The following is a 27173-nucleotide window of genomic DNA, read 5'->3' as shown; positions in this document are numbered from 1 at the left end:
GTAAATGTTATGCTAAACAGTAGCTTTCACTGAAAAAGTCTTACTTTAAAAGTCTTTACTAAGGCCAGGTGCGGTGGCTCACGCCTGGAATCCCAGCACTTTGGGAAGCTGAGGCAGGAGGATCATGAGGTTAAGAGATCCAGACGATCCTAGCCAACATGGTGAAACCCTGTCTCCACTAAAAATACAAAAATTAGCCGGCCATGGTGGCGCATGCCTGTAGTCCCAGCTACTCGGGAGGCCAAGGCAGGAGAATCACTTGAACCTAGGAGGTGGAGGTTGCAATGAGCTGAGATCACGCCACTGCACTCCAGCCTGGCGATAGACAGAGGCTCCATCTCAAAAAAAAAAAAAAAAAAAAATTCTTCACTAATATAAACACATTGTTAGGCTTCCAAAAGCTTAAAGTTTCCATTTATTTTACCTGGTAACTATTTTACATTTTCAAAGATTTCCCTATTATTCTGCATACTTGACTACCCCATCTACCTGTTTCATTTCAGAATGCTTTTATTTTATAATAATTATTCCTTACTAAGTATATACTCTACCACTCTCTTTTGTTGTTGTTGTTACTAATTCTCAGTAAGCTACTCTATGTGTCAAGTTGGCTTTAAAAATAGGTTTTCATTCTGTGCTTTAAAGTGTAGCTCTTGAGCTGGGTGCAGTGCTACACGCCTGTAGTCCCAGCTACTTGGAGGCTGAGGTGGGAGGATCACCTGAGCCCTGGAGTTCAAGGCTACAGTGAGCTGTGATCTTGCCACCGCACTCCAGCCTCCGCAACAAAGCTAGACCCCGTGTCTAAAAAAATAAAATAACAATAAAGTGCAGCTCATAGGTCGAGACGCAAGAGTTTCAGTTCGATCACCAAGATTCTCCTACCTAAAGTTTTAGAGTCCACCTTGGGGCAAATAATAACCAATGGCAGATAGCAGTTCCCTAATAAACTGAAGTCTATGGTAACCAAGCCATTGGAAAAGTCAACCCAGTTATGAGTATAATTTTAAATCAAAGAAATTAAGAAAAAAGACTTCATTGCTTGAATGAAGCAAACAGCTGTCTGAGTCACCTAGACTTTAACAAAACCTGGGGCCCTGGGAATAACGCTGACGAGAGATCTGCACATAGTAGGCATGGGCTCGAAATGTGCTCCTCAGCTGACTTCACGTCCTCGCGAGTTAGCCTCAGATATGACCCAAAGGATACATACCATCTCTTCCTGAAACAGCGTGTCAAATTACATATATATATGCAAAAAACAGTAATTCACTGAGAAAACCAAGTTTTGTCTTTTTCTTCTGAATCTGGTTTTAATGTGACCTTTGCCTGTCATCCCCATCTTTCTAATTTATGAGCTCCACCTTCTCTAGACTGATAACTTCTTGAGGAAAGCATACTATTTTACCACCTTTCACTGCTGAATCTCTAGCCCTTAAGCACAGTCTCTGGCACAGAATAAATATGAAATGAATGAGTGAATGAGTGAATGAATGGATGGATGGGTGAAGAGAAAACGCAGTGCACAAGATTTACCTATCAAAATCCACCAATGGTCCTGAACAATGGTTTTGTCAGTAGAGATGCTGAATATATTCATATAACACATTTATTTCAATACTAATTAAGGATTCTAGTGTTTTTTTTTTTTTTTCTCTCTCTTTGGGTATGTATACTTAATGAATACTGCTAGCACAGGGTCCCAAATTCCATGAAGGTTTCTTTGAAAAAAAAAAAGGGGCACAATTTTCAGCAAAGATTCTCACCAAATTATTTGCCACAATAATTTTAAGGAAACAAAAAATTGATACAAACCTATATAGCTTATCTTAATTTCTATAAAATAAATGAATAAAATTATACTTACATATAATGTAATAATCTTTGTTCTTCTGAAATTCTAGACCCCAGAGGTTAGGGCTGAATTCTTGAAACTTGATGGTGAATTTGATATCTTGGTCTGGTTTGGCACAGTTGAGGAGAGGGGTATTTTCCTTCTTAATAGTGCATCTGTCTGCTTGGTCTTTATCAACCATATAAACTTTATAATATTCATACTGGCCAACAGTTTTAGAGTCCACTTTGGGGCAAATAATATCCAATTTGTCTCCTATCTGTGGGTATAGTACCAGTCCTTGTCCAGGTAGAAATCTAAAAGCATAAGAAAAAAATGCCAATGAGTTGATAAAAAATTAACAGTATTAATGATAGTTACAAGATAGCCAGGCAATGCTGATAATCCCATACTACATATTTTCAGATTCATGCTTTTATGTATCAAAAGTCTCTTACTTCAGATCAATATGGGATGAATGTATTTTGGAATTAAGCTTCGAAAGGAAAAGGAAAGACAGAAAGAAACCACTTTCCTTCCTCTAAGCCACAGGACCAGGCTACCTGCTGACATTCCTTTACCACCCTCTCGCTTGTAATATTTCAGTACTCCTTTGTGTAACCTGACAATAACTTTTCCTCCATGGTGAGTCAGATCATCCCACATGTTTGTTATTTTTTAACCACTGGCAGCTTTAGTTTATTGGGCATGCCACAGAGAGATCTCATCAATAGGAGGGAACAGTGGATCCACTAATACTTTGTTGTCCTGTTAGTTTCCATTTGCTGTTGATGTTAATTAACAGACAAGTTTCATCAAGAATGTTTCAAATTACTTATCATAATTAGTTAGTCACTGATCAAACAATGGGTTTTTTATTACACTGAACAAAAGAAATGTCTTACAAATGCATAAAAGATAACCAGAAATAATTAGTTGTAGTATTGATTCAGCTGCAAAATGAAGAGTCCTCCACTTGCAAGGACAACAACTACTGTCTCTGCTCTAGAAATCTTTTTTTTCTTCCCTTGAGACGCATTTGCTCCAATTAATTCTCAGAAGCAAATCTTTAGAACTAAGACTACTGATACAACATTCTCTTCATGCTTATCGCTAAAAGCCTCCCTCCTCGCCATCCTCTTTCTTGCTAGCCATGCTCCTGAATGATCTTTCTTAATGGGGAGTTTCTCTGAAAATCTGAAACAAGAACTTCCTAATGAACATCCTTCTACAAGTGCTAACACTAACAACACACTTAGAAATCCCAGCTCGTTCGTAAGCAGCCAAGCCTGCAGGCTCATTAAAATATTAAAGCCTGAGAACAAAGAATCGCCTCTGAATCCTTCCAATTCAACCTTTTTCTTTAACCAGAGATGCCCACCAGCCATGATGACCACAGGGTCATAATTCACTAAGAGAAAAAGCAAGGATGATAGAGCACCCCAATTTCAAACCCATACCAAGGGAATAGCTTATGATTTATGCTGATGAATGGTATTAATTTGCTGAAAAGTGCATGAGTGTGGTTATGAAGCAGCATAAAACATAACAGAAATTATATTATGGATTCATATGAAAACCTGCACTCCTTATTGGCAGGAAAATGTATGTGGCTGTTACCTCTTTCTTGGGAATGTGTTACTGTACAACCCCAAAAGAGAAGGATGGTCCCCTTTTATTTTAACTGAGCTCCTTTAGCAAGGACATAGGACATTTATTCATTCAAAAAAAAAAAAAATCTTTCTGTGAAACAGAACTAAAAATGAATTTTTATAACAATGATATATTTAAAACAACCATGTGAGTACTGTTGAGAATTCTCTAGAACTTTTGACAAATGCAGATCACAGGGAGCCTCTCTGTGGTATCCCCTCAACCTTGTGAATGCCAATGTGTTCTCTCTAGACAATTTAATCTTCTTTCCGGACAAAACACAATTCAGTTTCTCAAGTAATAGACTGAATCAGAATGTCTGTGGATGAGGCTAATTTCATCATCTCCCCCAGACTCTCCAACATACACACAGTAATTCTGATGGGCTGCTGAGGTTAAAAAACTCAGGCAAGATGCTGGGCAGCAGGTACAAACTAAATTCCATAAACATTAAATTGATCATCTTCCTGACACTTCCTTTTTCTCCTGTCTTATTCCTTGACCTTTTTAGGACATCTTTAAGGTTTACAAACACCAGGAGTCAATTCCTGCCTAGGGTTTCTCATACCACTCCAAACATTTTCTATCCTAGATCTGCTCCTTTTGTAGCCTGCACAGACAGCACTATATAAGGGTTAGCTACTATTAGAGGAAGTATTCCTAAATTACAAGCCCCGGGGGCTTCCCAGGCTTCAGAGATCAGGATCCTTACCAAGCCAGATGTACCCATTTCCTCAACCATTCATTCAGCTCTTTTAAGAAAAACCATTACACCCCCTTCCAAGCTGTACATCTCTGCAAGTCTTAAAACTCTCCCACGTTACACCCTATGTCTCAAGTTTGGCTCACTAAGCTCTTTCTTCATTCAAAATGCTCCCAAGATCCTGTTTCCTTCATGAGGATTTTTTTTTCCGACTTAACTAAAGATTCACAGGAGGTTTCCTCCCAGGCCATGCAAGTCACTCCTCTTGACTCTCATCACTCACCATCTCAGCAACAGCTCTTGCTGGTGCTGATGTGGTGAGGCTGAAAACACGGGATGCAGGGGTTGATGTGGCTTCGGGGATCTTCGTGTTTGAGGCCATATTTTCAGAAGGCATAAGTCACATAAAAATTGAATGAGCCTTGTAATTCATTTCACAAACACTCCAGTCCTTTCTTGATGTAAAGTTTTCGTTCAGTGTGTACCGTCCAACTTTGTGAAAAATCTCTAACGGTCAGTGAAGGCAACCCAGGGGGATGCTTATCAAAACGGAAATGTGGCAGGGAGGAAATGTGGCAGGCAGGAAATGTGGCAGGGAGAAACAGAAATGTGGCAGGGAGGCTCACATTTCAATACGCATATGTGATATGCTTGTAAAAAGAAAATCCTGACAAAACTCACTATTCCTGATGATTCCAAACGCATTAATTCACCTTTCAGAACACACTGTGGCAAAACGTGAGGCAAGAATTTGATCCTCGGCTCTTCAAAAGAATTATTTCTAGAGCTCGTTAAAACAATGATGGCTCCTTTAATTAAATCAATACAAAAGGCCCCAATACTTGAGTGCTTTAGCAGCTTTTACTTCTTAAGCATATATATAAACAGCCATAGCACACAGTCACTTTAATTGATGAGATTATGCCTTCTCAGTGGACAGAGGGCAGTTGAGCTGAGAGCTTGAACTACAGCTCTCCTGGCCATGTGTTTGATATGTGCAGTCTGCATTATTGACTCTGCCTCCCGGGAACTCTCACACTTCCTAAAGCACCATGGCAGCAAACAACAGCACTGTGAGTGTAACAACTCAAGTAACCTGTTTTGTGCCAGACGTTGTGAGTGACAGAAAAGTAGAGATCGCTGATCATTCAGAATGTATAGTCTAGCTCCCTGAGGGCAGGCCAGTCCCACATGTGACTAATTCAGTATTAAATGCCCAAGGGGCTGACACAGAGTAGATACTCAATAAAGAATGTAGTAGTTGAACAAAAAATGGGAATGAACAAATAGAAGCTAACATTTATACAAACTGAAGTCGAATTAAGTACCACTATTTGCAGGTCACAGACATGATAGGAATTCTGAACACAGAACCACTGAGTCGGGACAGGACACACTGAGGAGGAGAGACTGGATTTCTGCAGATGCCTTCCCAGGCACACTGGCGTTTCTGGAGAGCAAGGAGCCCTGCAAATGGAGTTTCTGACCCTTTCTCTCTGAAAAAAGTTGTAAGTATTGGCAGTCTTCTACAATCCCTCTCTACTTAAAATGCAAGGCAATCAGCCACCTCCAGAACCACTAATAATACAAACACAGCTGCTTTGGAGCACTTGCTTTTCGCTCAGCACCGTCCAAAGCCCCATACATCCCATGTTCTTCATTTCAGCACAACACATGGACCTAACCCACAAAACAGGTGAAGACACACTGGTGCCCAATGAGCATGACAGGAAAAGCCCCTTTCTCTGCACACTTTTTCGTTTTGACTGCAGCACATTCAATTATAACTCTGGCTTTCGGAAACACATTTTTCCCCCCCAAATCAAGCTGTTCATAGACAAGCCATGAAGTTAAGGGAAATCAAGAGAAAGCCAATACACATGCACATGTGAGCATCACATGGAGAGCCAGGGAAAGTCCAGCTGCACACCAAGCACACATCAGTGGTTCCTGAAGGGAAGAGGCTTCTTCCGAGGCAGTCATCTGAGACCATGGCTCAGATATGCAACCCTTCCCCAGGAAGCCAGGAACCAAAAGGTGAGGAAGAAACAGACCAGCTACATGACATTTGTGTTTTACATTTAATATTACATATGGACTCCAGACAATTATGCAAATAGCAGAATATATACGAAAAGCAAATGGGGTGAGTTTCCTAATACTATCATTTTTTAACGGAAAACAATTGAGTTCCATATGTTATAATCAAGTCAGTAAACAAGAGTTCCTATTTTTGAAGTGATGGGGTTTATATTTGAACTCTGTTACTTTTAGATTGCTTAGACACATTAATAAATCACACTACATAGCACATCTATCTATGCCCTAAATATTTTGGAATATTCAACAATACACTTCTCCTATGCTAACTTTGAAAGTGTTAAAAAGAATTATGATGATGACAACTGGCTAATTTTAAATTACTAAACTGACTTTCCATTATGGATGCCAAATACAGATTTCTTTCTGTGTGTTCAGACAATGTTCATTTTGTAACCAAAAACAGTAGAAGGAAACTGCCACGGTTACGACCCATACCGCATGGGGGGAGGCTGTTCTTGTTAAACTTCGCCCAGACAGAAAGTGGTGAGAGAGGGGTGTCATTTAATAAAGTCTGCTGATTTTAAGCTCAAATAAAAAGCAAAGACCACCAAGAGTGGTTCATGTCCCACATAGGAGAGAGAACTGAGTCAGACCAGTTCTGTCTCTGAGCAAAGTCAGAGCAGGCTCTCTACTGTCTTCCTGGGAGGGGAAGGCTGCCTCTTCCTTTCCATCAAGAGAACCTCCAGGTTTAGGACTGCTTTCCCAGGCCATGGCGTGTGGCTTAGTGCATTCTCACTGGAGGGCTTCCCTGGGAACCATGGGAAGCTGCTCTAAGGGTGAGGCATACTGAGTGGAAATAGGCAACTCCAACGGTTTTTCCCAGTGAATCAGTCCTAAGCAAGACAATAGATGCCCTGCCTTTGAATCAAATATAGAGACAATATAATGTGGAAAAAACTGGAAACACTCAAGTAGGGCTTCCAAACTTAACATATCTATGGTGAAATGATCTGATAGTGGAATCTATTTTTCCTCTTGGATTACCTATTGAACTTAATCCAAGCTTTTTCAAGTTTTTCAGCAATTTAGACTCTAATACTTCTACATGGATAGTTTGGCTAAGTCTAACAATCTCAATTAGACATAAATAGTTAGTAATCTAAACTGGATCTCCATAATTTAGACATTTCAACTTCACAGTCATAACTGTAAAAACTTTAAAAAATAGTCATTATGTTGCCAGGCGTGGTGGCTCATGCCTATAATCCCAGCACTTTGGGAGGCTGAGGCGGGTGGATCATGAGGTCAGGAGTTCAAGATCAGCCTGGCCAAGATGGTAAAACCCCATCTCTACCAAAAATACAAAACTTAGCTGGGCATGGTGGCAGGCGCCTGTAATCCTAGCTACTCAGAGGCTGAGACAGAGAACTGCTTGAATCCCAGAGGCGGAGGTTGCAGTGAGCTGAGATCACACTACTGTACTTCAGTCTGGGCGACAGAGCGAGACACCGTCTCCAAAAAAAAAAAAAAAAAAAGTCATTATGTAACACAATATTCTTTAATATTAATAGACTGGAACATAGCATAATTAATGAAGACAGTAGAAAGTTTTAACCTACACTATGAGCACATGCTTGTTTAAAATACGGGCCTAATACACTGAAAATATAAACCAGTCACTTAGAGTTCAGAGGTCATGTCACGTGATTTTCATTCACAGATCAGACCATGGCACACTGGGATGTCAAGTCTGGACTTTTCTGCTGACTGGTATTGCATTATCGGGTCTCACAGGGTGCCTGGGAAAAGGAGGGAGGCAGTGGTTGCCTGCTCTATTTCTGCACTTTGCCCAGTGTAATAGGAGGATCCGTGGGAAGCCAGCAGTGGAGAAGTTTATGGAGAGCTGTGTAGTGAACCTGAAATTGCACTCCCTGCTCCCCCTCCCACCCACAGCTACTCCACTTTCCTTACTTCTTTCTTCCTCTGACCATACTACATGCACCTTAGCACAAACATCTGATGCCTTCTTACAAGTTTTCTCAAGGTTGGCCAAAGAGTGTAGATCCACCGAGAAGAAAACCCGTATCGCTCGGGGGCCACTCGATGCTGGTGTAGTCTCTGAAAATACAAATGAAATGTGTGAAAATATACCTGTTGGCTCTCCTGAGGGACTCGAGAGATCCACGGAGGGAAACCATGGAAGAAGATGCCAAAGTTTCCCAACAAGGATGAGTTAATATGTTAGTAACTGACTGCAAGAATACTCAGCTGACAGAATAAAGAGATCGGAACAAAAAGATACAAACAGCAACTACCAGTTTCTATGTCCAGACAGATAACTAGGCCAGGTAAACCCTAAATCGACACAGACATGATGACAGTGCTTGGAAATGCCGTGGGAAAGCTTCTATTTAAAAAGCATCAGATTCGATCCAGAGCCACTCCTACCTAATATTACACATGTAAAAATCTATTTAAATATTTAATATTTGTGTGTAATTACGGCAGTTATCATGCACTTGAGAAACAGGGCCATGTTACTCATGTAACAGGACAAGGGAGTCCTGACATGGATGCTGGAGCACACACGTGCAAGTGGAATAAATGTGTGGGGGGAGGAGGCCCACACATAAAGCTCTTCTACCTCTGGAGCAAACTGCCAAGCAGGACGAGATTCATAAGTCAATTCGCATTACTCTCCACAAAGAATTAATTTTATTTTTCTTTTCATTTAAAAATTGTATCATTAGTGTATATGATCATTGTAAGCAGATGGCTGATTTCAGTTGAAAATATACACATCAATGATACATGGTATGTTGTTCTGTTTATTTTGCTGACTGCACGGAGACAACCATAAACAAATGGTCACACACCCCGCCTTTACCTGAGAACACTTTGGGCTACTGAATGGTGGACTTAGAATGATTATTAGCTTTCTGTGTTTTCTTCGCAATAAATAGTCAATGCTTTTGTGATAATATTAAAACATTACTTTTAATGTAGTTTCAGAAAATTGTACTATCTTTCATAACTGACTTTAAAATAAGCATTTAAAATATTTAATGCCTACAGACTTAAACTTTTGATGAAATTCCCTAGCAAGCAGATAAATAAAATTATCCTAGTTAAAGTTGTGACCTATTTCTCTGAGTCCACAGAAGCTGTAACAAACTGGTTTACTCAAATCAGTGAAAAATAGGGAATATATACAATTTATGCTTAATCATTGAACTGTACAAACATTTCAAAGATTCTAAATCCCAGCTTTACAAAGAGGCTCAGCCTAGCAGCTACAAACAAAAAGTCAGTAATATCACAGGTTTATTCCCAAGCCAGTGTTCTGTATTAAGTACACTTCAAATTTACCCCATTTTGGAAAACATGTACTTTTTCCATAAAAGGCTTTAATTTTTAATTAAACGCCAAAGCCCACAGTGAAGAAGAGAAGTCAGAGTGCAAACTGGTTCTTCTGCAATTCCGAACGCGGATGAGTAGTCTGCAGTTCTGCTGTAATTGGCTGGTGTTTCCAGTCACCTCCTGACAAAGGATGCACGCTGCTCTGGATAAGCCCAAACCCTTGACCCTTCACCCCACCATGTATTTTGGGCCTGCCACGTCTATATGGAGCTAGAAGAGCATTAACACCAAAGACCAAGGCTCCTTTCCGAAGTGCTCTGTGCACTTGGGGATATGAATACTCCCAAAGAAGGACTTTGCATCATGAGCGTGTGAATGTGACGGCACACTTCATCAACAGGCAGGATCTTCAGTCTTGCATGACTTCCATTTAATGCTAGATTGCTGCAACAGCTTCATAAGGTATTCTCTCAATGCTCCAAACATAAGAGTTTTGTTATAAAATGAATAAATAAAGGCAGGGCCTAAGAAAGACACAGGCAGTAATAAGAAATACTTGGAAAATGTTTTATTCCTTTTTTGTGGATAGCACTTTACTGCCCCCTTTTGCACTTTAACATCAGAACAAGTTTCTACACAGACTTATTCTGAAATCAGAGAAATACTGGGGTGTAGTGATAGGGTGTCAGGTTTATACGGAATTAGGTTACCAGATACCACGGCTTAGAGTAAAAAATAATTACCTTAAAACTTCCAGCGAATGCACCACTATCTTCTCAGTGGCTTTAAACCTCCAAGAAATAAGGTAGTAATTGGAGGTTTTAATTGACATTTTCTGCTTTAATTTGAATGTATATGTGTGTTGGAACAATTGCCTGTTTTCACAGGTGCCCCTTCTTTCACACTTCCCTAAAACAAATATCATCTGCAACATAAACCTGATTTATTCAAGGAAAAGAAAAGGGGTCTAAGAGCAGGCTATACAATTTGGAACCATTAAAGTGTTATAAATCTGAGAGCAAAGACTAGGTGGGTAGGGGTGGGGGCACAATTCACACCAAGGACAAGCAAAATCTTTTCAAGAAAAGGAAAGATGAGAAGCACAGAAATTCAAACACATGGTGAGGTGAGCCGATAGGCACACAAACCAGTTTAGCAACTCTTCAAGGTGAGGTGTATTTGTGCCTCTTCAGCATGCATACCTTTGAAAAAAAGTAATTAAACTACAGTCTAAAGGAAAGTTTCATTTGTCAAACTTGAATCTGCAATAACAGAGCTAGAGGGCCCCCCAGTTCCTGGCCCAAAGACCTCAACCTGCATTTGATAGAGGTGCATGTGATGCTGTGTATCCTTTTATTTAAACATCATCTATTTTCCTCTGTCAGTCTACAATTAGCATACGAGTCAAAATAATATTACATTTCATAGGCCACAGTGCTGCACAAAACTGACTCCTTTTGATGTTAATCTTGTTTTTTATTTGTGATAAAAAAAAATCCTGGTGGCTAAAGTTAATTTTATTTTAAAATGCTCCAAGACAGTATTCTCACAGTTTAAGCTTTTTTTTTTTCTTCAGGAAAATAACAGAAATATTTATTTAATTTTTATCTGCGCCATGATTTTCACTGTCACAAAGCCTCCAATTCACAGAGGGGCATACCTGTATGTAACAGGCAGAGGCTGAAATATCATCTACTTTTGTATTAATCATCTAGAAGTCTAACTTTAAGTGTGTGATCCCCAAATATCATTGTTGTCTTTTCAAAAGTTAAGAGACTAGTTAATAATCTCGGCCATGAAATTAAAGACAAAACTTAACCACCTATCTCAAAATAAAAATGCAGGTCTTTATTTACCAAACACACACACACACGCACACCAAAGAAACCAGCCCATGAATTTTGTAGCTAGATAAGAAAAAATGTGGAGATTTGAAGAGTAAGGCTGGGATGCTATGTACAGTGGGCAAGTGAGAAGGGGTGTGATCTCACAAATGCCAAATTTCATCCTATTGGCTTGACCACGCCGGCTCCATTACTAACAGGAGGATTTCATAACCCTCAGAGACAAGATGCACTGCAGGCTTCTTTCCCAACTGTAATTTGTGTGCACCTGTACGGTCTTGTTCCAAACCATGCTTTTAGCAAGAGTCTATAAAGGAAGGTGGAACTCCTGTTATTTATAGGTGAGGCACCAGAAAGAAAAATGGTTTCATAGAGAAAGAAATTCAAAGGGCATTTCCAGCTGGTTCTCTCTTGTTTTAGACATGAGTGTTCAAATCCATTTGCTCACTTACCTGAGTGGGAAAAATCGCGGAGATGAAAGGCTCACGTAAATCATATAGATATGGAATGCCTTGGCATTAAAAAAACTCGAAGAAATTGAATTAAGATACAGTGAAAAGCACAACAATACAACAATCTAGAGTTAGGGAGAGCATATCTTTTGTTTTAACCCTCTGCCCATCCCTTTCCTTCCTACCATCACATTTTTTTTTAACTACAAAGAATTTTGCCTATTGACAAAAATGATTCACCCATGTATTATTAAAGGGAAACTTCTCCCTTTTGGTGGGGCCAACAGCCCAGCAAGGGGCTGCCATTCCTGCTCCTCCAGGATTGAGTCTGTCTTGTTTACCATGGGACCCTCCCTCTGACCCCCGACCAGGTACCTTGCACAAACAGGGCGCTCAATAGGTGTCTGTGTAATTAAACAATGAACAAATTAATAAGGCATAAGATGAGATAACACTCTCCAAGTTCTCTCTTGCTATAAGAGATTCACCTTGCCACTCAAGCATAATCAGCCTAGTAACACAGTTTACAAGGCTGTGTGCAATTGCTTTACAAGCAGGCTGCCTCATAGATACCTCCTTCCTGGGCTTCAGAAGAGGGTCAGGGCTAGGTCTGCTGTGGGCGTATGACAGGAGACATTTTCCTGCACGTCTCAGGGCTTTGCCACAGCCCGTGGAGTTAGGGAAGAAAAGGAAGAAAAACAAAGCAGGCTACAAAACAGCCAGGTCTGTAGTGCTAACATCAAAAGGGAGCAAAATCAGACTCGGTTCCTGACTTCCATACGGATCATCCCCACAACTGTGCAACTTAGGAAAACAGAAACAGCGCTCCACTGTAACTTTATGAACGACCCATTTATTTCCTGCTTAGTCACCACATCCAGCCTGGAATTACCTTGACCAAAACCCAAAAACACCCCAGAAGTTAAATACTGTAAGTGTTTCAAACAAGCAGCTACTTAGAACGGCATGAAAGTAATTGGACGAGGAGGAGGAAGGAGGATGTGCTGGGGGCCCCGAGTTCTAAAAGGCATGAAGATTTGGTTGTTGGAGACCTCTGGCCGGCGGCTGCGTGGTCTCCAGGTAAGCAGATGCTAAGCATGGTGAAAGTGCAAACCAAAGGGCACCACTTGGAGTCAAGAGAACCCCAGGCCCACCAATATTCACCGCCTGGCTTCCTTAAACAAATGGCTCCAAACTTGCAGAACATCAAAAGCCAGATGGGCTGTACTGAATGAATCCACAGGCAAGAAGCCAGAATCCCAGTTTGCTGTAGAAATAAGCCTGGACTTGATTTGAGTCTTCTCAGCTCTGACAAGCTGGAAGCTGGCACAAATCCCAAAATCCAAAATAAAATGGCATTTAATTGTGACTAGACTCTAAAAAAGATGTCATACTATCTCCTTAGCCTGACACACACTCAGCATCTCACCAAATGGATCTCCCCTCAAAATCTGACCTCTTTTCTCCCAACAAGGAACAAGTGAATGTTTCAATTTTTAAAAGGAAAATATTACCAGTCAAAGGAATAATACTCAGTATATGCATGACTATTATATATTGTAATAACTCTCCAGTCATCCTTTAAATGGGCTGATCATTATTCTGTTTCCATTGGGTATAATCTTATTATACCCAAGATTTGACATAAACTTATTATATCAAAGATTCAAAGGTTCCATTTAAAACTACATGACTATCATAAGAAAGTGACTATAAATCAAAATGGATAATGACAAAATTAAAACAATTATACCACAAACTTTTTGATCCATCATGTATGCACTGTTTTAAGCAAATGCATGCTTAATTTAGTTATGTGATAAAGACTACTCCATGCACCAAAATAAGCAGGAGGCAGAGGATTAAAAGAGGGACCCTGGCCCCAGACTAGCTGAGTTTAAATCCACTTATTAGTTCAATATGACTTTGGCTAAGTTAATTAACCAATTTGGCCACAGTCTCCCCATTGGTATTATGGATACAATAAAAGTACTTCCCTCATACAGTTACCATGAAGGTTTTAGGGGTATTTGTCAGGCAGTTAGAACAGCAGCCGGCACATAGTGAGTGCGATACACAAAACGCTGTTAATAAAACAGCGTCCACCAGTTAAGCAGTTTTCTAAATATCATGTAATATCCACGCAAAAAATACAACACTGCCCATCCCTCCAGGCTGAATTAATGTATTCATTCAACAACCCAACTGTTCACAGTACTCTCTACTAGAATACACAAAATGAATTCAAAGAGCCTCCTCTCAGTCCACAGTTGCACAGCGGAATGAGAAAGTCCAGGGTTAAAAGTGCTATAAAAAAGCACCAAAAGTAGGAAAGCAGAGGAGAGAGAACTTAATTTAGCAGGACAAAAGAAATACAAAGGGTGTTTCAGGTAGCAGAAAGTCATAAGGAATGAGTAGAAGTTTGGCAGGTAAACAAAATAAATTAACATGAAGGAGTTTAAGGTGAAAGTATTATGCTATAGTCTTTATTAACAGATTATTTTAATTTTTTCCTTGTACGCAAAGGCAAATTGAATTATGGCCAGGCACACAGTACACATTCAACTGACTTTTATTAATAACAACTGGTGTTTTATTGATTGGTTCATTGTGCCAATCACGGAGCTTAGCTCTTTAAATACACTAAATGTTGACCAAAATTGTGTTACTCTTTTATTCAGCACTATTGTTATTGTCCCTATTTTAGAAATGCGACAACTGAGAGACAGTAAGGCTACTGCTCCTAAAGCTACACAGCTAATAAATGGCTAAACTGGGATTGGACTCGCATAGCCCAACTCTAAAGCATGTGCCCTTAATTAAACTACAAGGGCACTTGCCCTACTGTCTTTGCGAAACTGAATTGCCTCACCTTTCCATGATCATACTCATTTTGAAAAGCAGTAGGTACTGATAATTCTCACATGTGGACATGATAGACACACACTGCCCTTGGCTGAAATACTGTTCCTTTGGCTTGCTTACTATTTTCTTTATTTCAGCTATCTACTGTGACTTTGCTTAGAGATACCCATAGTATTTCAAGACTCAAGCTCCTCCTCCCCTGGGCTGTTTCCAGACCCCTCCAGGGGCAAATGCCATTCCCTTCTTCTGTGTCCCCACCTTGCACCAGAGGCACCTACCTCTAAATGTGCTTGCTCCCACCTGGGTTTCTCTCTACTGGACTTAGGCTTTAAATCTCGAGGGTACAGGTCACTCTGCCTTGTATTGTTAGAGCCAAGTAACAGGCCTAACACTTAATAGTTGCTTGTTGAATTAACAACAAATTCTCCACCATCAATGGTTTAGATTCCTGTTGCTTCCCCAGCAAGGCAGGGACCACAGATTTCTTCAGAGATTCCCAAACAGCGTTCATGTTGAGTTGTTTTCCCAGAAAGGGTGGTATAGGGCGAGGGTTCTCAGCATGGCCTTGAGGCAGCAGTTGGCCAGCATCACCTGGGAGCTTGTTAAACATGTCCATCTTCAAGCCCCACCCCAGACCTCAGGAATCAGGAACTCTGGGGGTTGGGCCCAGAAACCCGTGTTTTCTCAAGCCCTGCAGGGGATTCTGGTGCCCTAAAGTTCAAGAGCTAGGGACCTCTGAGCAGTCCCATTGACTCAGGTCTCATCCACGTCTCGTAGCAGAAGGATGACAGTTAAGACAGGGTAAGCTGCCATCAACACAAATCTGGGTTGTCTGTCCATTCCACTAAAGCTTATTGAATGCCAATGCTGGACAGAAGTAGGGACTGATGAAATGAAGAAGGTGTGTCCCTGACTTTTAGGACAGGTAGAGTGGTGAAGACTTGCGTATCAATCATGATGTACCGTGTAAATGGTTTTTTCTAAGTACATCACAGTACAAAGTGCTATGGATTACGAAGAAAAGACTTAAAGAGATCACTCTTGATCTATGGCAGAAAGAGACAGAACATGTCCAGGAGAAATCATGAACTTTACTGGACAGTCCATTATAATAATGATTCATTTTCCCATAGAAAGGGCGGATTCAAGGCCTATGAGAACTTGCTTTTTTAAAAAAATATAAAATGTACCTCAAATATATTTCTGGTAGATAAGTAAAAGATGACATTTCCTAACTTCTGCAGCTAGGTACATTCTCAGCTGGTCTTGAACATGATTTGCCCTGCCCCAGTCACTCATTAGACAATTCTGATTCTGGGCAAATATTTTAGGGCCCTGGTAAGTCCAGGTAAAGGTGTGGAAAGAGCAAGGATTGTAATTCACCAGCTATAACCTTAGGCTGGAAGAGATCAATTGAGAAACACTTCTTGCTCTGACGGTCGGAAATTCTTTGCCATGCACCCAGGTTAGGTGCCCTGCAGGGAGCGTGGATTGGGAACAACAGTAGAATGGGCAAACAATAAGGAGCATTACAGGCTTTCCTCACACACAAACATGTTGACTCTACTGGTTTCAAAAGTCTGGGTAGCACTCATAATTATTCTGGGGTGACAGGAGAGTGGTGTACACGGAAAACATGGATGAGGCCGCAGTGGCAATGGGTAACGTGTGTAACAAGTATGGGAAGACAGATACAAATATTGTAATTAAAATTGGATGCAACAGGATTTAAATTGAGAAAATATACTAGTGATATAAATACATAATTATAATATATAAAAACAATAAAATAATATAAATAAATTAAAAAAGTATGGCAGAACAGCAGTGGTTCATTCACAGGGCTCTCACTGAGTGCCCCCCACAGAGCAGTTTGAGCGCTTACCTACTCGGGGTTTAGAGGTCGAAAAGAGCACACTATTCATACTCCACTACTACCCACTTTTTCTTCCTATTTTGTTTAGAGAATTACTTAAGGGCAGAAACAACTTGTTTAATGGAGCTTTCGCTTGCTACGTTTTCTTATTTGAAATCAGCAAGTATGTACTTCCCAGCCACAGAATGCTTTGGACTAGAATCACATATTTGAATTTATACATGAAAGGAAAACATGTTAATCGTCTAGAGCCACTGCTGATCTCTGCTGGAATAACAGAAATAGGTTTGCCTGGCATTCGATGGGCATGGAAAGCATTTTATAACTGGTCACCTACTCTTTTCACTGGTTTGCTAGATCCTCCTTCCTTATCTCTAATACTTCTGAAATATCTTCTCACAGGTAGACTGCAAAGCTAAATGTTGGATGAAGGTTAGTAAACAAATGGCAGGGCTTTCTTGAATGACTGCTTTAATCACTTTCACCCTGTTTCTGATAGAAAGCTGGAGGCCAGGGCAATTCAGCTGTTTCTTTTGTCATTTGCCTGCCATAAATATGCACCAGTCTGCGTTTGAAAAGCTGAAGGAGGCGGCAAGCTTGCTGGACATTTATCATGCTCTGTTCCCTGTTAACAAGCAAATACTTTAGCTGAATGGGCCATTAGCAATCATTGTCAAGTGTAGAATGCAAGGTGCTTGGATGTGACCAGCTTGTAAATTAGGGGGTATCCCTTCTCTGATGAAGCTAGACACATGAAATGGATCTATTAATACAGGTTGCTGAATTAAGTTAGAAAAAGAAGGTAAAGTAACAGGCACTGGATATGGCCAGCCTATATGCAATACTTTAAAAATGTTTTTGTTCTATGAGAGCTACATAGTAGTGGCTATAGTAATTCCCATAGTAATGAGAAAAACAGGCAACAAAGGCAATATATCTACAGCCCCAAACAGGTGCTCAAGTCAGGTGAGAATCTGGAACAAAATCAGTGAAATGGGTCTAAAATATAATATTTACTATTTAATGACCATTTTCGTCAGACACTTAGAGAATCCAAGAGTCTAGAAGGGCCCTATGTTGCTGTTAAAACAAAACAAAACAAAAAAACAACAGCACTGAATTCCCCTCTGTAAAACACACCAAGATGCACTCCAACAAGAAAGACACTCAACGTGTTTGCAGCCTTTGGCATTTTCAATGTCTTGAGAGTTCAGACGCTTTCAAAGAAGTGCCAAGACTTTTCTGTGATGCCAAATAGGAGGCAATTGAGCAAGTATTTCCTTCTGGCTTGACCCAATTGAGGATGTCACTCTGCATGGAACCCAATCGTGGTTTCAATGACTTATTTTGTTTCATGGCTGAAATGGAAAGTATGGAAGGCAAAAACAAAAGTCTAGCTTATTTACAAGGTTGTTCAGGACAACAACAGCACAGAGATTTGTTTGTTTTTGACTTTAAAGCTGGGTAGCACTAATATTTTTATAATCCTGTAGTTTACACTAAGGTAGCCTACCCCATTCAACTCAAAGTTTAAGACTCACATTTATGAGTAAAATTACATCTAAGTAGAGCCCACTGCTTCTGGCATCTTGGATTACTACTCATTTGAATTAAAACTGAATTCCCCCCTCCCCTTTTAAAAATTGTATGATATCTTTTTTTCCAGGGTGGGAAAGCCAACACTCAGAGAAGAGCTCTGTGGCTGGGGGAGAGGGACAATGCGTCCTGTTTACCTTTGCTTCTCCCATGCAGCAGGAGAGGGAGCTGGGCCTGAAAAGATGGCTGAAATCAAAAGGTCTCTGTTTTCTTTTCAGATAACCCCAGCCCTACCTATCCCCTCTGGTCTCTGTTCCTTCCCAGCATGTCCCTGTCTGAAGCCCAAATAGATTAAGGCAACGACCGCGAAGTGCAGTTAATCCTACAGAACGGCTGCCGCTGTTAGGCCAGGAGTTAAAAAGGAAAATCTCCCAGGCCCTAACAACTGCAGTGATCTGAAGTTTTAATCAGCCTCTATCTCAATCTATAAAAAAGGCAGTCAATGAAATCTACCTTTGCCATATTATCCACCACCAATGAGCAAGAACTGAGCAGCTTTTCTTTACCGCCTCAGCCATCCCAGACCACAAGTAGAGCTTTCATACTTCCTAATCCCAGTTTCCAAGTCTGTGTGGTTCTCACATAATGCCCAACAGCCTGGAGGCAAGGGCCTTCGTCCCGCACCCTTTTCAGAGACGTGTCATTTCTAACATCAAGCTAATCTATATGTTGCCATGGCTTCACCCTTTATCTGCCTTTACATCTTATGAACTGCATGGATTTACCACATTATTTTTATCTGAAAGACAGAAAATGGTGGTTTTATTGCCATACAATCAGATTACTGCTGCTAGTTTCTCTATGCCTTTTTACCATACTTCAATCAAAAGGGATCAGTTTCTTTATACTCTGCCCTTGATTTACACCACATCTGTAAAGACCTAGTCTGAGTTGTAATCCCCTTATTAACTATGACCAGGGTTGATTTGCCTAAAAATAAAAGCAAATTGTGTCAGACCCTTTCACTTTGTTTTTGATTCGGAACTACAAAATGGATTACTAAAGAAATCTTCAGAGTTCACACGGCCAGTATCGTGCTGAATTTAAAATGGGAGTTAAACAAGTTAAACAGGGGAGGCATGTCAACGGCTTCCACCTTCCATCATGGGAGAAGGGCTGAATTACTTACGTCTTTGTATTCTTTGGCTTTATAGAGACAATGAAGCCCCAGGAGTTTTTCCAAGCTGTTCGGAACATGTCCCATTTGCTATCCTTCCTTCTTTGCTGTTCTTATATTCCTCCCCCAGCCTCTTTCTAATTCCCCCCTTAAAAAGAAGGGGGGAGCTCTTCCCTGAAAGAGCTAATTCCTGACTAGAAGCTTATAGTTCTATGGGTTCTGCATATTTTAATCAAAATATTTTAAACAGTTGAGCACTCCTCTTTAAGGCTCTACTCCGCTACACAAAGGGTGAGCTCATAAGCAAATCTATGTAGATGTATATTAAGTGACCTGAAAAACAGGTTCTTTATGTCAGCAGCAAAGGCAGGCAGAGATTAGGCTGATAGGAGGACCAGTTTAATCATCTTCCTTAGAAGAGCACTTCTTTTTTGTCTAATTTGCAATTAAGCATTTTAAGAATGAAGTTTTCATAAAATGTTAAAGAAATACCTTTCCTAAAAATTTTTGTATTAGGGTCTACAATCTGTATTTCCTTTTTCCCTGCCACTCCCATTCCTGTGACGCATTACTGCAGTCATGCTGGGATCTAATAGTTTCCCATTAGGTGAACGCACTCTAAAACGTCGCCCGAAGTTTGGTGTCATCCTGAAGCTCTCGGGAGCTACCTGGAAGATTTCAGTGGAAGGAAAGACAGCAAGGATTTAGTTGCTCCAGTCACATGTTCATCTGAAGGCAATTATCTCACTGATCCACCAACCGAAGGATGCACCTCAGTAAGTTTACAGACAAGAGGTTTTAATATAAATCTACCAATTGTTCTTCAGCTGACTCTATGTGGAGAAACCATTCAAACGCGTAGTTTTTAGCTGGTCTTCAGGTCAATGGCTAATTCACCTGTCTACATACTTTAGCTTAAGTCAGAAGCCTTTGGAAATGTTGGAGTCATTTGCATTTCTTTGCATCAGTAGAGCAAGCGTCAACAGCTTATGCTTTGTAAAAGATTTAGAACCAAGTGCTTAACAAATCATCTTAACCTCTAGCTCCTGTTTCTGGGGCTTGAAGCTGTAATTGTTGAGGTTAAGATGTGCAGTCCTAGACACATGATTCTCAAATAAATTCTCATCTGAAAACAAGGCTACCAAGCATGTTGTGAGGTGTCGTTTTTGCTTGGTCTTTGTGCTCTGCCTGGCTCAGTTGTCCTGTAGAACGACGACAGTCCATTACCTACAGTTTATCATCCTGACAAAATGTGAGGAATGTGGATGTGAAAGCACTAACAATTCCACCCCTGGTGCTTTGAGCTTTTTTCTCTCTATATTAAAACCGACAAGATTAACCCAAACGCAAACTGTGGAGCATAGTTCAAGGGGCTATTCAATCAGTGCTGAATGTGCATTTGTTTACCTACAAAAATAAGAATTTCAGACACAATGGAAGGCAGGCTGGCTTATATATGTTATTGAATGGACTGTTTAAACAGCACTATCCATTGTAGTTTATTTTATCAATCTCTGACAGGTCTGTATTTATTCAGAGCCTGATTGTGGTGAAGCCCATGTATTATACGTTATCTGGATATTAGCCAGCCATTCTTTTGTATCAAGTCATTCTATGTACCGGTATTACATAGGGAAAAAATTACATGGGAAAAGCAACATGCTATGTTAACTAACTAGTATGTGATGCATAGGGAATGGCAACCCCAGACATAAGGCATGAGTATTCGAAATTCTCAACAAAGTCAGTGTAATGCATTGCAAAACACCATACCAATACAGATTTGCTCACATTAAAGTTAAATTAATTTTTTTTTTTAAAAAAGAGCCTACTACTTTACTTAGGCCAAAATTTTTTCCCTCTTGGAAAAAAATGTTTCACTGAAGTGTTAGTTAAAAATGGAAGCTAGGCATTACTGTTCTCTGAATTAAAACAAAACAAAACAAAACAAAACAAAACAAAACAAAACAAAACAAAACAAAAAAAACTTTAAACAACCAAAATGGCTACAACAGACCCAACTCTACCAGAACATATCAAAGCAATGTGAATAACCTAACAGGGCAGCTACTGTTTCAGCACGCAGGACATCTTTCCATTATTACATACAGTCAGCGGCAGGCCAGCCAACAATGTGATTAAAGTAGTTACGGAGACGCTGAATTTACAAAGGGTTTTCTGGACCCTGTATCCAAACAGCTGCTGCATGCTCCCTGTGTCGACCACCTGCTAAAAAAGCTGACCTCTGAATGAAACAAATCTAATTACTGATGGCGGCTTCATTACAAATGAATTGTTCCACAGTTCCTAGGAACTGATGTGAAACTTCAATGCATTTGACTACCTTCCTGCCACATCATATTTACCAACTGAAACTTTCCCCTGGAAATAAATATAAAACTTCCCCAAGGAAAGCGACCCCTGGCATCAGGGGTTGTATGCATTCTCAAGAACTTAGAGAGGGCTCTTTCCTATGGCTCCTACAGGAAGAAATCTTTCTGATCTCTGGAGCTAGCATTCAGCTGCAAAGGAGACCTTTTCCAGGGACACATTATCCAGTCATCCAGGAAAGCCGTTATCAGGAGAATTTTAAAAGAAATGCTGCCTGTGGAGGACAAGGCAGCAGCAGCAACGTCAGCCGCGCAAACCGCAAGCTTCCCGAAACGCAGGGGCCTCGCAGGTCTGGACATAGCTGGGAAAGACAGACTCACCTTTATCATCAGAATGCGGCGGGGGGGTAAATACCTGTCACCTCCCCCCGGGACCCCCACCTCAACACATTACATAAAGAAGTTATTAATGTCGAAACCTTAGGTTGAAATAACTATTGTTCTACCTTTCTTTTTCTCCCAACTAGGTATTTCTAATCCTCTTACCGGATACATACAAATAGTTAATAATAACGCAAAGATAAAGATACACACACACCGAACTAAACGCTGAAGAGGCTAACAGAATTTCTTTCAACTAGATTTAAGCAGAAATATTAAATCCTCATAGGAAAAAAAAAAAAATCAACCCTAAAGAAAGCCGGTCAGCGAAAGTGCAGAGTGGCTGGAGCAGGCTGCCTGGGGGAGGGGCGAGGCCTGGCGCTGCGCGATTCCGCATGGAAGAGTGACCTCTGGAGGCACCGGGCGGACAGCGGCGCCGCGGGCTCCCCCCGGCCGCCTCGCCCGCCCGCCCGCCTGCCTCCCCCGGACTCCGGGGCCCGCTGCAGCACGAGGTCCTAGCCCGGCTCCTTCCGGCACCACCTGGCGCCTCCCGTGCCGGCATCGATGCAAAAATGCCGCCGCCAGTGCTTCATCAGAAAATACAATAATTTACATTAAAAATACAATCCATGCAAGAGCAGACTACATAGAAGGAGGCTGAGCTAAGTAACTTCTCCGAATGAGCGGTGTTGAAAGTGCCTTCTAGCATCATACAAACATTTGTTTAAACCGATTTGTAACCGACGTTTTTGCCCTTTTCATAAAGGGATTCTTGGTTAACATGTTAGTGAATTTGAAATTTGACACGTTTAAGAGAATGGACACACTCCTTTAATTAAGACGTGATTTCTAAATCAATCCCCCATTTCTTTTCTCCTAAAACCAGGCCCAACTTGCTCAACTTCAATTAGGTCATTGATTTTGCTTCTGATCTCAAACGTTTTCTCCAGAAACCAGCTTATGTCTGCATACTTCTTCAAGTTTCCCGAGACCACAATTCCATGATTCTGTAAAACGTGTTTCGGCTGTGATTCGAAATCAAGGGATATACAGTACTGAATGCCCAGATGACTATGAGTTATGACCACACAGATTTGGGGATAGATGGCATTTTCTAAATTCTGAATGCACTCTGGTGGCCCAAACTGAAAGTTACTCTCCACAAGGCCTGGCTCGCTCCCGGCTGTAGCGTCCGATAAGAGCAAGTCTGATCCTACACTTGATCTTAGCCAAAAGGCCGAGAAGCGATGAGCAAGTCTGATCCTAAGGATCCCATTCCTACCAGGGTCCCGAGGGAGAAGGCTTCAGGAGCAGTGTCGACTGGGCAGGACCCTAAGCTTTTACAGAAAGTGCATTACAATCAGGTCGGCTATCGAGACCGCATACTCCGCGGCTACTGGCTTATGAACCAAGCGGGAGGCCGAGGTGCGGCGGGCCCTCAGGGAGAAGCCTAAGGCCCGTCTCCCCGGCGCGGAGGAAAGGGCTCGCCGCCCGAGTTCTCCTGCGAAGCAGGCGAGCTCCCCGCGCACCCTCGGGCTGGCGGCGCGGTACCAAGGCGCCCCGGCTCCAGGGCTCTGCAGACAGCGTAGCGACCCCAGTTTCCCTCTCCAGGACGCGCTCCGCTGCCCGCGTCCTGCCACCCCGGTCGCCCGCGGGCCCCGGACCCCGCCGCCCGCGCTCCCGGTGAATGCAGCATCTCCCCGCCTGTCTCCAGAGCCCGCCAGTCCCTGCGCGCCGGCCAGCCTAGACTGTGGCCATGTCCTTCGTCCTCGAAAACAAGAGAGGATCGGGTATCGCCATCGGACACCTTCCCGGACGTGACACCCGAGCCGATAGGAGCTTTTAGCGCCCGGGAGGGCTCGGGGGAGGAAAGGTGGGGAGACCGTCCCTTCCAGCGGCGCTCGGGTTGGAAAGCCGAGCGAGGAGTCTCCACCTAATGAAATGGGGCGGGGGTTGGGGGTGGGAGACGGGGAACCGAGGTTCCATTAACAGGCTCCGAGGCCCCGCGGACTGACCCCTCCTCCTGCCCGGACGGCGCGGCGGACCCCAGGGTAAGGACCTAGAGGGATCGCGGACGCCACTTACTTGGAGTTCGAGGAATTCCAATAGATAGGCTCTAAAACTATCGATTTGGAAATCGCAGTTCTGCATAAAACCATCAAAACTCCCCAGCAGTACTTCCACACGGAGTCCCTCCTCACAGCCATGGCGAAGCCACTCCCAGCTCCACGCACTCCGGGCCAAGAAGGGACGGACGGGACGCAGGCTGGGACCCCCAATCCTCCGGGGCAGACGGGCGGGGAAGACAGCGGGCGCCCGCAGGTAGCTCCGGGGCGCGCTGCGCAGCTCCAGCGGTCGCCGGGCCAGGTGCGCTCGCCTCCCAGGGCACTCAGCGGCGCCAGGGCGGGAGCGCACGCGCGGGCCGCGCGGCGCCGGCAGACTCGGGGTTTCGGGCGGCCGCGCGACGCAGCCGGAGGGGGGGGGGGGGGGGGGGGGGGGGGGGGGGGGGGGGGGGGGGCGGACGCAGCTCGGACGGCCGACTCCCGTGTGGCTCCAGGGTGCCGGGCCGGCCGCGGCGAGCGGGTGGGCGCGGGGCGGCGGGGCGGGTGCGGGCTGGGACACAAAGACCCGGAGCAGACTACCGGCGCGGGCGGCGGGCGCTGCGCCCCGAGCGGGGTCGCCTGTGATTATAGATCCAGTGCAGTGGGCAGCGGCCCGAGTGCGCGGGCGCCGCGTCGGCGCGTTTCCATGTCCCGGAGCACGGAGCGGAGTAGGGCGCCTCCGGGCGCGCAGGAGCCTCCTCAGTCCGCGCGGCTCCCGGCCCCCAAGGCAGGCAGGAGGGAGCTGGATCCCCGCCGCGGGCTCCGGACGTGCGCGGGCCTTTGTGTGCGGGGAGGGCGCCGGGACCCGCTGCGTGCGCAGCTCCTCACTTCGGCCGGCGCCGCGGTCCCCGCCGAGGAGAGTCAGCGCGGCCGGCGCGCTGTCAGAGCGCTATAAACGCGGGGCCCCGCCCCGCCGCGCGAAGGCCATTGGCCCACGGCTCAGGAGCAGTGCACTGGTTGGGCGGCCGGTCCGTCCGTCCGCCATCTCCGCCCGACATTGGGCGCCATGAGGCGGGGCTCGGGCTGACAGGTGAGCCCCGCCCCGACGCCGCCGGCCGGGCAGGAGAAGCGCTCCGCGCGTGCACAGGGCGCCCCCGGGGCGGCAAGAGGCCTCCTGGGCGCGGTGCAGACGTGGAAACAGCGACGGCAGAGTAGCGGGCCACCTGTCCCCGCGCCCGGGTGCGCCTTCCCCCTCGGCGGAATCAGTGGGCGCGGCTTTACCTCGCGCGGTGCGGAAGGCAACGGGCTCCGCTCCGCGCCTACCCTCCGCAGATGCGGCGCTGCCCCGCATGCAGGACTTGCACTCCGCGCACACCCTTAGAGCTCCCGGCTTCTGCGCGCTTCTCCCGACGCCTCTCGGCGAGGGCTTCCCACTTGATTTTGGTACCAATCGCCTACGGCTCCTTCCTAGTCAGTGGGGCCGGGAATTGCAAGACGATTCCCGCGACGCAGCGCCGGAATTGGCAGCTCTAATCAGGGCCCGAGCGTCGTCGCCTCCCGCCTTCTCCGCGGGCGTCTCCCTTCCCTCCTGGCGCCCCTGGAGCTTTCCCCGCGTGTCGCCGGCACAGGCACGACCGCGGGGACCGTTTCACTAGCCCCTAGGAGACACGCCCGCTTCCCAAAGTGACCAGAGATTTAGAGGGTGTGAGATGGAAAAGTCAAGGCATGTGCTTCTCACACGGCGTCTGCAAGACCCCAGAGCAGAGCTGGCAGGAACAACTCACTACTTTCTCGGTCGAGCGCCGGTGCCGACGCTCGTCCGTGACTTCCACGGAGCCACAGCGCCCACTAGCGGCCAGCTTTGCTTCTCCCGCATCTCGAGAGCTCCGCGGTGCTGCGACCGGATCCAGCATCCTGCAGCATCTAATCAAGTCACAGTTCTAAGGAAAGTCTCTTTGTATGTCCAACAGTAGGAAGAACACGGTAGAAATAAGGCACGGCGCAAATGTACGATTCAATGTGAAAAATTAAAATATACTGTATGCCCACTTTTTTTTTTTTTAATTTAATGTCGTCCACCCCAGGATTTATGTTTCAAACACAAACTGGGCAGTAATTCTACAAATTACGTATTTTTAAAACAAATTATCCACTACGCTAAATTTAAAACAGAAAATGCATATGATAAAACACCTTGTTTTCTTTCACTCTTCTTTGTAACAATTTCTGAAGATTTTTATGGTACGTTGCTTTTAAGTATCCGTTTTTAAACATTAGTCTAAGTTAACGTATACATCTTAACTGGAGTGGTAAAAGCTTGTGAAGACTAGTTTAAGATCGAAAACACATTAAGGCATACGAAGTACTGAATACACTTACTCTTCCAAACAGATCTTTGAGAGCAGAAAACTTTCATAATTTATTTTAATTTTAAATAAGCCTTCAAACTGAGAAAATACGTATTTTAAAAAGGCCCCACCACGGTATGCCGATTTGAACAGCGGATTCCCAGGAAGCACCAAAAACCCAGGAAGGAGTAGGCACTATGACTCCTAACTTGACAAGGATGAGAAAGGGCTAGTTTTTAATATGCTAAAATACCATTTAAGGAACTCATTGAAATGGAACATAAAGTTAGCTTAAATGATCTTTTAAAAGAACACTGGGTACTCAGTACCTTTTGACAAACTTACATTGTGAAATTTAAATTGTGACCTCTTACCTCACTACATCCTCCTCTCCAAGTAAACTAAATACAGGAAATTTGCATTGTCTGAAAATAAGACAGCTTCCAAAAATAACATTTTCAGTAAATCAGATAGTCTCACATCCAAAGCGTTTTACCTTGGGACAAATGTAAATACACATTTTAAAATCGCTTCCTTTTCAAAACAAAGTGCATATTTGACTGAAAAGGAATCCTACACACACAAAAATCTATGATATAAAGTGTGAGAATACACAGCTTAGTTTCAGTCAACAGAGATTCAAATGCAGACGACATGAAAACCATCAGCAGTAGCAACTCACTTCCAAGATGTCGACATTCTACTATTTAATGGTAATTTTGGTAGTTAAAA

General features: G+C 43.4%; 1 protein-coding gene across 1 annotated transcript in view; it reads right to left on the bottom strand.

Annotated features, from left to right (window-relative positions):
* EFNB2 (ephrin B2) overlaps positions 1–24465 on the bottom strand; it is a 44909-nt gene extending 20444 nt beyond the window's left edge. The window contains 2 exon segments of the mRNA XM_017862990.1: positions 1865–2148; positions 24137–24465. Of these exon segments, the coding sequence (XP_017718479.1) occupies positions 1865–2148; positions 24137–24258 (406 nt within the window). The 5' untranslated portion in view covers positions 24259–24465.
* Between the last annotated feature and the right edge of the window lie 2708 nt (positions 24466–27173).

This window comes from Rhinopithecus bieti, unplaced genomic scaffold, assembly GCF_001698545.2.
Source record: "Rhinopithecus bieti isolate Rb0 unplaced genomic scaffold, ASM169854v2 scaffold_64229, whole genome shotgun sequence".
Lineage (NCBI taxonomy): Eukaryota > Metazoa > Chordata > Mammalia > Primates > Cercopithecidae > Rhinopithecus > Rhinopithecus bieti.
Note: the sequence above shows the minus strand (reverse complement) of the source record. Positions and strands in the feature narration are given on the sequence as shown.